The 13,286-nt window shown below is 37.9% G+C and overlaps 1 protein-coding gene across 1 annotated transcript in view; it reads right to left on the bottom strand.

Annotated features, from left to right (window-relative positions):
• The window catches only part of CDKL3 (cyclin dependent kinase like 3), a 39,283-nt gene that overhangs the window by 20,527 nt on the left and 5,470 nt on the right, over positions 1-13,286 (bottom strand). The window contains exons 3-4 of the mRNA XM_036314339.1: positions 9,410-9,588; positions 620-732 (exon numbers count right to left, since the gene is read on the bottom strand). Of these exons, the coding sequence (XP_036170232.1) occupies positions 620-732; positions 9,410-9,588 (292 nt within the window). The remainder of the gene's footprint in view (positions 1-619; positions 733-9,409; positions 9,589-13,286) is intronic.

The following is a 13,286-nucleotide window of genomic DNA, read 5'->3' as shown; positions in this document are numbered from 1 at the left end:
CTGGGCATGTGCCCTCACCAGGAATCATAACCTCGGGTTCATTGGATCAACGCTCAATCACTAAACTACACGGGCGTGGCAAGGTATGCAAATAAGAAGCCAAATATTTTAAGCAATTTTCAAACAAATTGAAGAAGATTCCTATTGTACTATTTTTCTTATTATCAACCATCAACATATGGCTTACCTATTTGCATCCTGGCAAAAAATATTATTTGTAATAACAGAGGAGAATTTTCTACTTTTTTTTTTTATCAGCTCAAGGCATGCATCTGCTACATCTATCAAAAGAATATGCTCCTCTGTTCTTATAATGAGAAAACTAAATTTGAAAATCAAGCCCTAACCGTTTGGCTCAGTGGATAGAGCGTCGGCCTGGGGACTGAAGGGTCCCAGGTTTGATTCCAGTCAAGGGCATGTACCTTGGTTGCAGGCACATCCTCAGTAGGGAGTGTGCAGGAGGCAGCTGATCTATGTTTCTAACTCTCTATTCCTCTCCCTTCCTCTCTGTAAAAAAATCAATAAAATATATTTAAAAAAAAAAAGAAAATCAAGCAAATTTGATCTGGACATACTTATTTTAGGCATTTAACAGTACATTTCAATAATACCTACCTACCTACTTTTAAAACAATTTTATGAAGTAAATCCAAATCAGAGCTGCTAGGAAGAAAGGGATTTCCAGTGGCCATCTCAATGATCATACAGCCCAAAGCCCAGATATCCACAGGTCTGAAATAGATAAGAATCAATCACTTTTTCATAGAGAAATATGTAAGATATCTTTTCTAAAAACAAACTTATAAAATAAAGTTAGGGACAAAGAAAAAAGAGTCGATAAGTGGTATCATTTTTAAAATTCACTGTAATAGCACATGGCAACTTTAGGTTATATATTAAATATTATCACATTTTACTAATATCACTAAATAGATTATATTTAAACTGCATGAGAAGTTATGTAGCAGTCCAGATAAAAAGTAATTCTAAAATTGTTTCAGATACTTATACAAGAACATTATGAATTCGTGCATGGGTGGGGTCTGGCTGGCCCACCCCAATGGGGGCCCATTGGGCTGGGCTGGCGAGGGGGAGGGGCCACAGGTGGTTGGCTGGCCAGCCCTGACCCCGATTGGAGTGTTGGGTGCCGATTGGGGACGCCGGCAGGGTTGGCTGCCAGAGTGCACCATAGCCACCAGTCATTCTGGTTGTTCTGTTCGTGCTGCCATTCCGGTCGCTGGGCTTTTATATACTAGTATAGAGATGGTTTATGAATTAGAATTGGATAAGAAAATCATCTTGTATTTAAAAACTAAAAATCTCAATGTCACATTCAGAAAGAGATATAAATAAACACTACAATGATCTCTATTTTTTTACTGATACAACTGATTAAAAATTGTAAGATTTGATAACTGTTGGTGAGGCTATGGAAAATAAACACTCCCATGTACTATTCTGGGAGTATAAACTTACACAATTTCTTGGAGGGAAAATTGGAAAAAGCTACCAAAATAAAAATGTACATACAGTTGACCAAATAACTTTATTCCTAGAAATTTATTTTTTAAAAAAATTTACTCGCAAGCCAGATAGCAAGGCAAATACCTTTATTTCTGCAGCTGTCTGGCTCCCGAGTATCCTTTGTGTTCTGCCAGGACCCCTGGTTTGGGTCTTGCCTTATTTCTAACAGGGTTAACAAATGTAAGGACGTTTTTTAAAAGCTGCAATAACTTACCCACATTTTATATCCTACCACTGATGAGTCAAAAAAAACACACACAACAAAACTTCAAATAGAACATATGAGGGGTGGATAAGGCACCAGACACTGTCTATTTTACTTCCCTCCACTGCCAGATGCAAGACTCAATAGCATAAGAAGGAGATGAAACTTAACTCAGTTCCTCAGGAAATCCACTTCCTAGTACTGCATGGCAAGCTATAAAGAAAAAAGAACAAAGCTAGGGAATGGACAAGTTGAGATTATTTAAAATGACGAGTTTAAAAATGTGATTGAGTTCAATCTCTTTACAGGGCAAACAACTGTTTTCCCTGGTGGAGTGCTTTCTATGGAATCATCTCTCAGTCCTCTGGCCTGCATTTCTGCCATGACTCTATTGGCCCAAAATGTAAGTCCCATCTGCAGTTGACTGCATAGAACTTACTTTTTTGTTCTTTATATATAAAGAAGATTTGTTATTTCGCATGCATTGAAAAAAATAGAAGTTTTCAATGAAAATTTTACTAAATGGATTTGCAAATTCTGCTTTAGCAATCTACCTTTAAATATACATTCTGTGGGTTAGCGCTTATTAGGAATAAAGTGATGGCTAAAAAAAATTTACTTGCACATGAAAACAAAGATAAATTATAAAAATTTCACAGCAACACTGTTTGTGGTAGAAAATATTGGAAAAAATCTAAATGTTCATCCATACAGAAATGGATATATAAAATTTTGTACAACCACACAATGAAATATTATTCAGCTGTTAAAAAGGATGATATAGGTCTATCTATGTGTGCTAATATAAAGTGATCTCTAAGATAAACTTTCAAGTGAAAAAAAAGTTCATTAAAGAAATCAAAGAAGTTGTAAATAAATGGAGAGATATTTCATGTTTATATACACTGAGTGGCCAGATAATTATGACCACCTGACGTTTGTAGGCAAATTAGCCGTACACTGCATCGTATGGATATGGAAGCCGAAGGCCTGTTTGAACACTTTTGCTGTCTGCAGTTACCAAGATAAAATGTCTCCAATTCGCACAGGAACACAAGGATTGGACAGTCAAGCATTGGAAAAAAGTCATGTGGTCCGAAGAATCACGTTTCCAGTTGCATCATGCAGGTGGCAGAGTGAGAATTTGGCGGAAACAGCATGAAAGCATGCACCCCACATGCATGAGTACAACCCTTCAAGCTGGTGGGGGCAGTGTTATGGTTTGGGGCATGTTTTCCTGGCATGATTTGGGCCCTTGAATTCGTGTGGAACAACATCTGAATAGCACAACATACGTAAGTATCATTGCTGATCAAGTTCATCCTATCATGTTGATGGCGTATCCCAATGGTGATGGTTTCTTTCAACAAGAATGTGGCTCGTATTGTGCAGGAGTGGTTTCAAGAACATGAGGGAGACTTTACCTTGCTTAGGTGGCCCCCACAATCACCAGATCTCAATCCAATTGAGCATTTGTGGGATGAAGTTAAAAGAGCCATCAGGCAGCTGGTTCCACAACTATCAAATCTCACAGAACTGAACAGTGCTATTCATCAGGCATGGTATTAGATTCCTTGCATCACCTTTCAACATCTCATGGAGTCAATGCCAAGAAGAATCGCCGCAGTATTGAAGGCAAAAGGCAGCCCAACGGAGTACTGATGGGGTGGTCATAATAATCTGGCCACTCAGTATTTATATCCCACATTCAAAGGCTGTTAAATCGCGTTGTTTACCCATATCTTCAGAACAAAATCACTTCTACTGTCATGGTAAACAACCTGCTTCCCTATTTATAATGGTCTGGCCTTCTAGCAACTTCAGCGCGAAATTATAGCTAATTTGCCTACAAATGTCAGGTGGTCATAATAATCTGGCCACCCAGTGTATATGCGATTTGATAAGTATGCTATTTTGTTGTATCGACTACAAGCTTCAAAACTTTATATGTCAAATTTTCTGAAGGTGTTAACATCATAGATATTTTAAAAGTGATGATTTCGATGTGAAAGACAAAGAACGTCCAGGTCAACCGAAAAAGTTTGAAGACAAACAATTATAAGCATTATTGGATGAAGATGCATGTCAAACTCAAAAACAACTTGCAGAAAGATTAAACGTTGCTCCGCAAACAATTTCCGATGGTTTACAAGCAATGGGAACAATTTTAAAGGAAGGAAAACGGGTGCCACATCAACTGAACGAAAGACAAATGGAAAACCAAAAAGTCATTAGTAAAATGTTGCTTCAACGGCATGAAAGAAAGTCTTTTTTGCATTGAATTGTGACTGGTGATGAAAAGTGGATTTATTTTGAGAATCCCAAATGCACAAAATCATGGGTTGATACAGGTCAACCATCAACATCGACTATAAAGCCAAATCGCTTCGGAAAGAAGACAATGCTCTGTGTTTGGTGGGATCAGGAGGGTGTGGTGTATTATGAGCTTCTAAAACCAGGTGAAACCATTAATACTGATGGCTACCGACCACAAATAATCAATTTGAACCACGCTTTGATCTTGAAATGACCAGAATGGGCCAGAAGACATGGCAAAGTAATTTTGCTTCATGAAAACGCACCACCACACACTTCAAAACACATTAAAAGATCATATGAGCCACCTTCTGACGATCCTTCCCCGGAGATGGGAGAATCCGTGTGCTTCCAGCTTAAGTCTGGGCTCATCTCTGCAGGGTTTGCTGCTGTTTAGCCCCAAATGCTCTGACAGTCACAAGGTGTTTTTATTTCTCCCTCTCCCTTCCTCTCTGAAATCAATAAAATATTTTTTTAAAAGTAATAGTAAAACTACAGTTAAAATTAATAGAGAAATTTTAAAACAGGGAAAATAAATGAAACCAAAGTCTATTTTTTGTAAAGATCAATGAAATTGACATTTAGAATGACTAGTAAAAAAAGAGAGAATACACAGATTATCAGAATCAGAAAAGAAAGTGGTAACACTACTATCAACCTTACAAAAATAAAAAAGATTATAAAGGAATACAATGAACAACTGTCCACCAACAAATCAGATAGTTAGATTAAATGGACAGTTCCTGGAAAAACACAAACTACTAAAACTGGCTTAAAAAGAAATAGACAATATAAATAAATCTCTAAGAAATGAAAAAACCGAATTAGTAACCAAGACACTACACATAAAAGCAAGCCCAGGCTCAAACGCTGAATTCTACCAATATTTAAAGAAGAATTAATTTCAATTCTTCACAAACTATTTCAAAAACAAGAGGATGGAACACTTCTCAACTCAATATTAGAGACCACTGTTATCCTGACACCAAAACTAGACAAAAATATCACTAGCAAACTACAGACTGGTATTGCTTATGACTCAAAAATTCTAACAAAAGACTAGCAAACTGAATACAACAACATATAAAAACAATTACAGTAGGTCCTCGGGTTACACTGGAGATCCGTTCCTACGGTGATTTTCGCTGTAAGTCAGAACCCACCTACATAAGCGCCTACGTCACTCACATGGAGCACATACACAGCAGTAACAAAGTGAAACAGTAAAAAAAATTTAAAAGAAAGATAATAATTCTTGACTTTTACTTGTGGTAAATAAATAATAAAAAACATAAAGCACATATGTACATATGTACATACGTCAAAATGACAGAACTTTTTCTTTTTAATAAATAAATGGGAGATGGCAATGTAACCATGAAACAATGAACATCAAGGCCAACATAACCCAAGGACTGCCTGTATATGCCATAATCCAGTGGGATTTATCCCAGAAACAAATGTTGGTTCAACATGCAAAAAACAAAATACACACAATCATCTCAATAGGTACAGAACAAGCATTTGACTGACACCTTTTCATGGTAAAAATTCTCAACAAACTAAGAAGGGCATCTCTGAAAAACCCAGAATAACATCATACTTAATGGTAAAAGATTGGATGTTTTCCCCTAAGATTAGGAACAAGACAAGTCTATCTGCTCTCACTTCTATTTAACATTGTACTGGAGGCTCTGGCCAGGGAAATTAACCTGAAAAAGAAATAGAAGGCATCCAGACAGAAAAAGATGTAAAATTATCTCTATTCACAGACGACATGGTCTTATATATAGAAAGTCCTAAGAAATCCACAAAACAATTATTAGAACCATATGACCCACAATTCCAACCCCTAGGTATACACCCAAAAGTAATGAAGATACATGTCCATACTAATGGCCACAGCAATGTTATTCATAATAGCCAGAAAGCGGTAACTATAAAAATGGTCATCATCTAATGAAGGAGCAAATAAAATGTGGTATATCCATAAGATGCATATTATCCTATATAATAAAGATGGAATATGCAAATTGGCCATCGCTTGGCAACAAAGATGGCTGTGCCCACAGCCAATAAGGAGGAGATATGCCAATTGACGCAATGAAGATGGCAGCGGCTAGGCCGGGATGCTTGCGTCGTTGCCATGGTGACGACACAGGCATTGCGTTCCGCTCCGCCCCGGCCGCTCTAGGCCTCTGAGCAGTGCACGAAGGCAGAAAGGTGGCTCTGGCCAGAGCGAAGGCGGTGCTGGCAGCCAGGGGAAGGAAGGCTATTCTTGCATGAATCTTTGCGCATCGGGCCTCTAGTTCAGCCATAAAAAGAAATTAAGTCTGATACATGCTATGACACGCATGAACCTTGAAAACATTATGCTAAGTGAAAAAAAGTCTTAAAGGACCAGATATTGCATAAATTCCATTTATATTAAACATCTAGATCAAGCAAGTTCATAGAGAATGAAAGTAGATTGGTGGTTGCCAGGGCCTGGAAGGGTTGGGAGGAAATGGGGAGTGACTGCTAATGGGTACAAGGTTTCTTTTTGAGGTGACGAAAATGTTCTAAAATTGATTGTGGTGATAGTTGCACAAGTTGTAAATATACTAAAATCACTGAATTGTACACTTTAAATGGGTAAATTTTATGGTATGCAAATCATATCTCAAAAAAACTGACATAAAGGAAAGGCTAGATTACCCTGGCTGGGTAGCTCAGTTGGTTAGAGCCGTGGTTGGCAAACTGCAGCTTGCAAGCCACATGCGGCTCTTTGGCCCCTTGAGTGTGGCTCTTCCACAAAATACCACAAAATACCTCGTGCAGGCGTACACATACAGTGCAATTGAAACTTCATGGCCCATGTGCAGAAGTCGGTATTTTGTGGAAGAACCACACTCAAGGGGCCAAAGAGCCGCATGTGGCTTGAGAGCTGCAGTTTGCTGAGCTGCAGTTTGCCGACCACTGGTCAGAGCATCATCCTGATAGGCCAATGTTGCAGGTTCAACCCCCAATGAAGGCACATACAAGAAGCAACCAATGAATGCATAAATAAGTAGAACAAATCGATGTTTCTCTTACTCTCTCTCTCTTTAAAAAAAAAAAAAAAAAAAAAAAAAAAGATGCCCTGGATGGGTGGCTAAGTTGATTGGAGCATTGTCCTATACACCAAAAGGTTTCGGGTTCAATTCCCAGTCAGGGCACATATGTAGGTTCCAGGTTCCATCCCTGTTCATAGCACTTATGGGAGGCAAACAATCGATGTTTCTCTCTCACATGGATGTTTATCTCCCTCTCTCTCTCTCTCCCTTCTTCTATCTCTAAATTATTAAAACATATCCTCGGTTGAGGATTTAAAAAAGACTAGATTATCCCTAACCAGTTTGGCTCAGTGGATAGAGCGTCGGCCTGTGGACTGAAAGGTCCCCGGTTCGATTCTGCCCAAGGGCATGTACCTTGGTTGCAGGCACATCCCCAATAGGAGGTGTGCAAGAGGCAGCTGATCAATGTTTCTCTCTCATCGATGTTTTTTTTAACTCTCTATCCCTCTCTCTTCCTCTCTGTAAAAAATCAATAAAATATATTTTTTTAAAAATAATAAAAAAGTATAAAGTACAAAGAAATGTAAAGTAACTGATTATAATAAAAGTCAATATCATGGTTATTTGGGGGGGAAGGGAAAGTGTTATAATTGCAATAGGGCCCATGGAGGGTCTTCTGAGTTGGCCAACAAAATTTTATTTTATTTTCTGGTATCTGTATTTTGTTTTACAATAAAAAGATTTTTAAAAACACTCATGAACAAATTTATTATAAATGCAATGTGAATGAAGCCTCATAGAATCCAAACTTGCCATGTACAAGGGAGCAATGCTGGCTCTGTGAAGTACAGAGATTATACTTATCTGCAAGAAACTTACCTTTCAGCAAGAAATATTTTAAAGAACAATAGCTAGAGTAGAACTAGGTCATATTAAATATTAACTGGCACAAAACTTACAGACAATGTACATGAAGGTTTAGATAGGGATATGATTTGGGGGCAAGGAATAAGGACTGGGGGATGTATCAGAAAAAGAATTTAAGCTACATCGTGAAGAGAGGATAAAACTGGGACTAGATTTGATGGAAGCTACATTCACTGAGAATTTACTATATTTTAATGTTTTTTTTATTCATTAAATCATTTAAACCTCAGAACAATTCCACGAAGCTGATCCTATTACTATTTGCATTATACAGATAAAGTAATTGAGGCAGAGAGATCGTTTGAGTAAGACATCAATGATACATACAGTAGAAAAGGTACTTGGCAGTGACTTCAGGTAAATGAGCTTACTTTCTGTGCTTCAGTGTCCTCTGATCTAAAATGAGGAGGACAAAGTAGCACCTTCACCATAGAATTATGAAAATTAAATTATTTAATGCATGTAAAGCATTTAGAACAGTTTCTAGCAAAAAGTAAGTACTCATTAATATTAGATATTATTGCCCCGGCTAGTGTGGCTCAGTTGGTTGTAGCATCATAACGTACACCAAAAGGTGGCAAGTTTGATTCCCAGTCAGGGCACGTACCCAGGTTGTGAGTTCGATACTCATTTGGGGCATGTACAGGAGGCAACCCATCAATGTTTTTCTCTCTCTCCTCTCCTTTCCCCTCTCTCTTTCTCAAATCCATGAAGACATATCCTCAGGTGAGGATTTAAATATATATATTAGATATTACTATAAAAACAGAATAGAATAGTGGTTTCTAGGAAAAGCATGCAAGAATATCCCCCTCCATTGGTTGTATTAGTTGTACAACTTGGTCCCTTTATGTTCTTCGAGGTACGTTATTTGTATATTAGATTGCTGTTTCATATACTGCTTCTACTGTTTCACAATAAATTGAGACCATGCTACCTTTTGAGGCATCCAGAACAATATAATCTTAAAAAGTATTATTTGCCAATCTTTGCAAAGAGAGTGCCATATTCCAGAAAATAGGACACATGTCAGTTCCTATAGTAACACTGGCAGTGTGAGGTAAATTATTTTAAAACCTTTGTATAATGTGGAGGCTAAACATAAGCAGATAAGACAACTCTGCCAAGGATACAGTCTGAGGGATGGATGTCTGCATAGGTCTCCTGGGATTTGGGCCACTTAGCCCCAGAGAGCAAGCATGGTAACATCAATAGCCAGCATGCAGGTGCCTATCGGACCTCTATGTAGAGGTATCCCTTTCTTAAACCCAATTCAGGTGCAAAAGGCTGAGGGTGTCAGTAAGATGGGTGACAAAGTCACCACAGGTAAAAAAAAGAAAAGAAAAAAAAAAAAGAGAGAGATGAATGGGAAAGGCCAGGCAAGATCCTAAAATGTACATACTTTCCGTAAGAGGTATCTTTTAATACTAATTCTGGAGCTCTATACCAGCGTGTGGCCACATAGTCTGTATAAATATCCCCAGGAGCTGCTAGCATTCGTGCAAATCCGAAATCACAGAGCTTAATAATTCCTGTCTGGGATACTAAAATATTCTCAGGTTTTATATCTCGATGAATGATCTAAAAAACAAACAGAAGATGCAATACATTAAAATGAGGTTTCATTACCTAGAGAAGCTCTCAAAAATTATACAGAGAAAATCTAGCTAATTAAGACAGTAAAGCTATTTTCTTACCCCATGCAAAGGATTAACCACACAGTGCAAAAGCTGAAGTTATATATTTTCAATTCTTGCCCCATACATTATCTCAAAATAACAGGGAGCCGAAAAAAACAAGTATAATACTAAAAAAGGTTCATCACATTCCTAAATGGAAAAGTCATCAAAAGAACTTGAAAAAAGTTTAACTTTCCTTTAACCCCATGTCACATCCCAGGTACTTCCCTTTCTCTCATTTTCTTCACAGTAAATCTCTTGCTGACATCATCTCTACACATTCTTCACTTTATGATCATTCATTCACCACTCAAAGTAATGGAATCTGTCTTCTGCTGAAATGTTCCATTAAACTGCCTGAGCCAACATCAACAACGTAATTGTTGCTAGTCCAACAGAGACCCCTCAATGCATATCTTACTTGATATCTTAGTGTAAAAATGTTGCCAACCATTCCTTCATTCCTGATTACAGGGACCTAAAATTCTCCCAGGCTCCTTCTATCTCTATGGCAATTCTCTCTCTATCTGTTCCTTAAATGCAGGTTCTGATCTTAGGTTTTCTCTTCTCATACATCATGCTTCCTGGGAAATCTTGTGTACTTATTTTTGCGGGGGGGGGGGGGGGCGGACCATTTTCTTTACTTGGTTATGGAGACACCATACCCTCTTGGGCTTCTTCCCAACTACTGGCTATTCCATCTCAACCTCACCTACTTTTATAACTTTAGTAACTATCCATATACAGATGATTTCCAAATTTCTTTGTCTAATTTCTATTTCTAGATATCGCTCCTGGTTTCCACAAGGAGTGGAATTCTATAAGAAGTCCCACTCAGCAAGTCCAAAACTAAATGCATCATCTCCCCCAAAGCTATTTGTTCTTAATAGTACTTGTGCTCCTGGGAAGGGAACCAACACTGACCCATGTCTCAAGCCAGAAACCAAGGTATTTTTCTTCCTTGGCTCCCATATACACTTAACCTACCTACTCCTCTCTCTAGTTCAAGTCCCCTCAGCTCTCTCACCAAAAATTACTACACTACTAACTACTCTCCCTGGATTCATTCTGATCCCCTCCAATCCTCTGTCCACAATGAAGTCACAGTACTGCTTTAAAATCACGTGTGATTATGTCACTTCTCTGTTTAACATCTTTCAAGGATTCCCCACTCCACGTGACAGATTAGTAACTCCTTAAAATGGTTTATAAAGCCTTGTAGGATTTGAACCCTACCCACCTTCTCAGCCTTCTACAACCTCTTTCTTTAAAAAAAAAAATAAAAAAAAAAAATATATATATATATATATATATTATTGATTTAAGAGAGGAAGGGAGAGGGAGATAGAAATATCAATGATGAAAGAGAATCATTGATTGGCTGCCTCCTGCACGCCCCGCTACTGGAGATAGAGCCCGCAACCCAGGAATGTGTCCTTGATCAAAATCGAACCTGGGACCCTTCAGTCTGTAGGCCGATGCTCTATCCACTGAGCCAAACTGGCTAGGACTATAACCTCTTTCCCTAGAATATTAGTTTCCCAATTTTCCAGGATTTGTCTAATCTATGCATTTGTGATGTTTGTAGTAGATGTTCCTTCCATTTGTTCTCACATCATTCTGCACTTACCCATTATAGTATTTGTCAGGCTATATTATTAATTGTCTATTTACTTGTTTGTAACTCCCACCAGACTTGTAAGCTCCATGAGGGCAAGATATATGTCTTGTTTAAGCTATATTACCAGTGCCCAGTACAGTGCCTAAAACAAGTAAGGCATTTTAAAACTTTATCAACTGAATGAAGTATGTTCTTATCACTGGAAAAGTATCATAGCACAAGTGAAAATATCTCAGTGACAGAAATCTGGGATCTATCTTTGTTTATATAACTTAATTGCTATGTTATATATTGCTATTTTTGGGGTTGGCTCTTGTTCTGCCTCCGTCTCCCTCCACAAATGGCCCAAAGAATTAACCTAGGGTAATAAGGTAGAGCCATCTTAAAGGTACCATCTATACAACTACATTCATCTATTTCCACTTCCACAACTCCTCAGGATGAATTTCAAGGCTCTGGCAAAGCTCCCGCCTGGTCACCTGTGCAATCTTACCTCCCTTTGCCTGGTCTCTGTAAGTGCACCTATTGTCACTCTCTGAAGTCCCCGGCCCAGGTGTACCTCTATTATAGTGGCACCCCATCTGAATACATTCCCTTTTCAAGTGAAATCTTAGTTACAGTTCAAAACTGTACTTACATTAGTTTTAGCTCTTCTTCAAAGTCGTCTACTCTCAGTCTAGCCCATATTGGTTTTTTTCTTTTTCAAAAAACATTTTTAAAGTCTACAAGGTACTATAGGACTACAGATAATATGACTATTCCTGACTCTGATACAGTGCTAAACACTTTATACCTACTACCTAATTTGATCTTTACAAAAAAATCTGTGAGATACTATAGTATCATTTCACAGATAAAGAAAATGAAGCTCAGTGAAGTTAGATAACATTTCTGGGCCCACAGAGTAACGGGGCTGCCACCTTTCATTGTGCAAGTTGTGAATTGCACAAGTTTTGTGTTTATCCACAGATAAGCTGGTGGGTAAAAATCCAAGACAGACTGATAACAAAGACTGGTGCTTTTAACTTTTGCATTATACTGCCTTCCCATGGATCTAGCTGGAAAGGAAATCACAATCTGAATTCCAGTTGCTATCCCAACCATATTTTTCAAAGCAGTAAAATGTGATACACTATTAGCAAGACAGAAAATTAGAAATTAGGATATCTGAAAAAGTATGGAATATATATATGCTATGCCTATATCACTTACTAATAAAACTATTTTTGAAGCTTTGACTGTTATTTCCTGAATACAAATCTAACTTTCCAGAAAGCAGAGCTCACAGTGGGAACAAAATATCTCCTAATAACCTGAGCTAAGGCAATGCTAAGGGCAGCACTAAGAATCGGAAGAGTTGATCTTCTTTCCTTTCTTGATTTTTTTCAGGAGTTAAACAAGGCTCTATATCTCTTAGCTACTTTATTTCTCCTTTCTTTCCCTAAAGGCATCCACATGAACTTGCCATTCCCCTGGTCAAGTTTCCACTTTCTACTTTCAAACCTCCCTTCATTTGAGCTAGCCTAGCTTTCAACATTTTAAATGTACTTTCTCTAATCAAAGATGCCCCAATTGACTTTTGATTCCTCTTTACCAAATTATTAATACCATACTTGGTCTGCCCTATAATTAGAAATATTGTAAGCTCACTATGTTTTCTTGGTTCTGCAACTAAGTTAGAAAGTAGTGACCTCATTTTCAGGATGTCAATATTGTACAGAAAGATAATTTTAACAACTTCATAAAAGACAGAACAATATTTATTTTATTTTGGGGGTCTGTCAATGGCTTTTTATTTTTATTTATTTTTTAAAAAAATCTTTAGCCCTAACCGGTTTGGCTCAGTGGATAGAGTGTCGGTCTGCGGACTGAAGGGTCTCAGGTTCGATTCCGGTCAAGGGCATGTACCTTGGTTGCGGGCACATCCCCAGTAGAGAATGTGCAGGAGGCAGCTGATTAATGTTTTTCTCTCATCAATT

The sequence above is a fragment of the Myotis myotis genome, unplaced genomic scaffold (assembly GCF_014108235.1).
Source record: "Myotis myotis isolate mMyoMyo1 unplaced genomic scaffold, mMyoMyo1.p scaffold_m19_p_6, whole genome shotgun sequence".
NCBI lineage: Eukaryota > Metazoa > Chordata > Mammalia > Chiroptera > Vespertilionidae > Myotis > Myotis myotis.
This window is presented reverse-complemented; position numbering and strand designations above follow the sequence as displayed.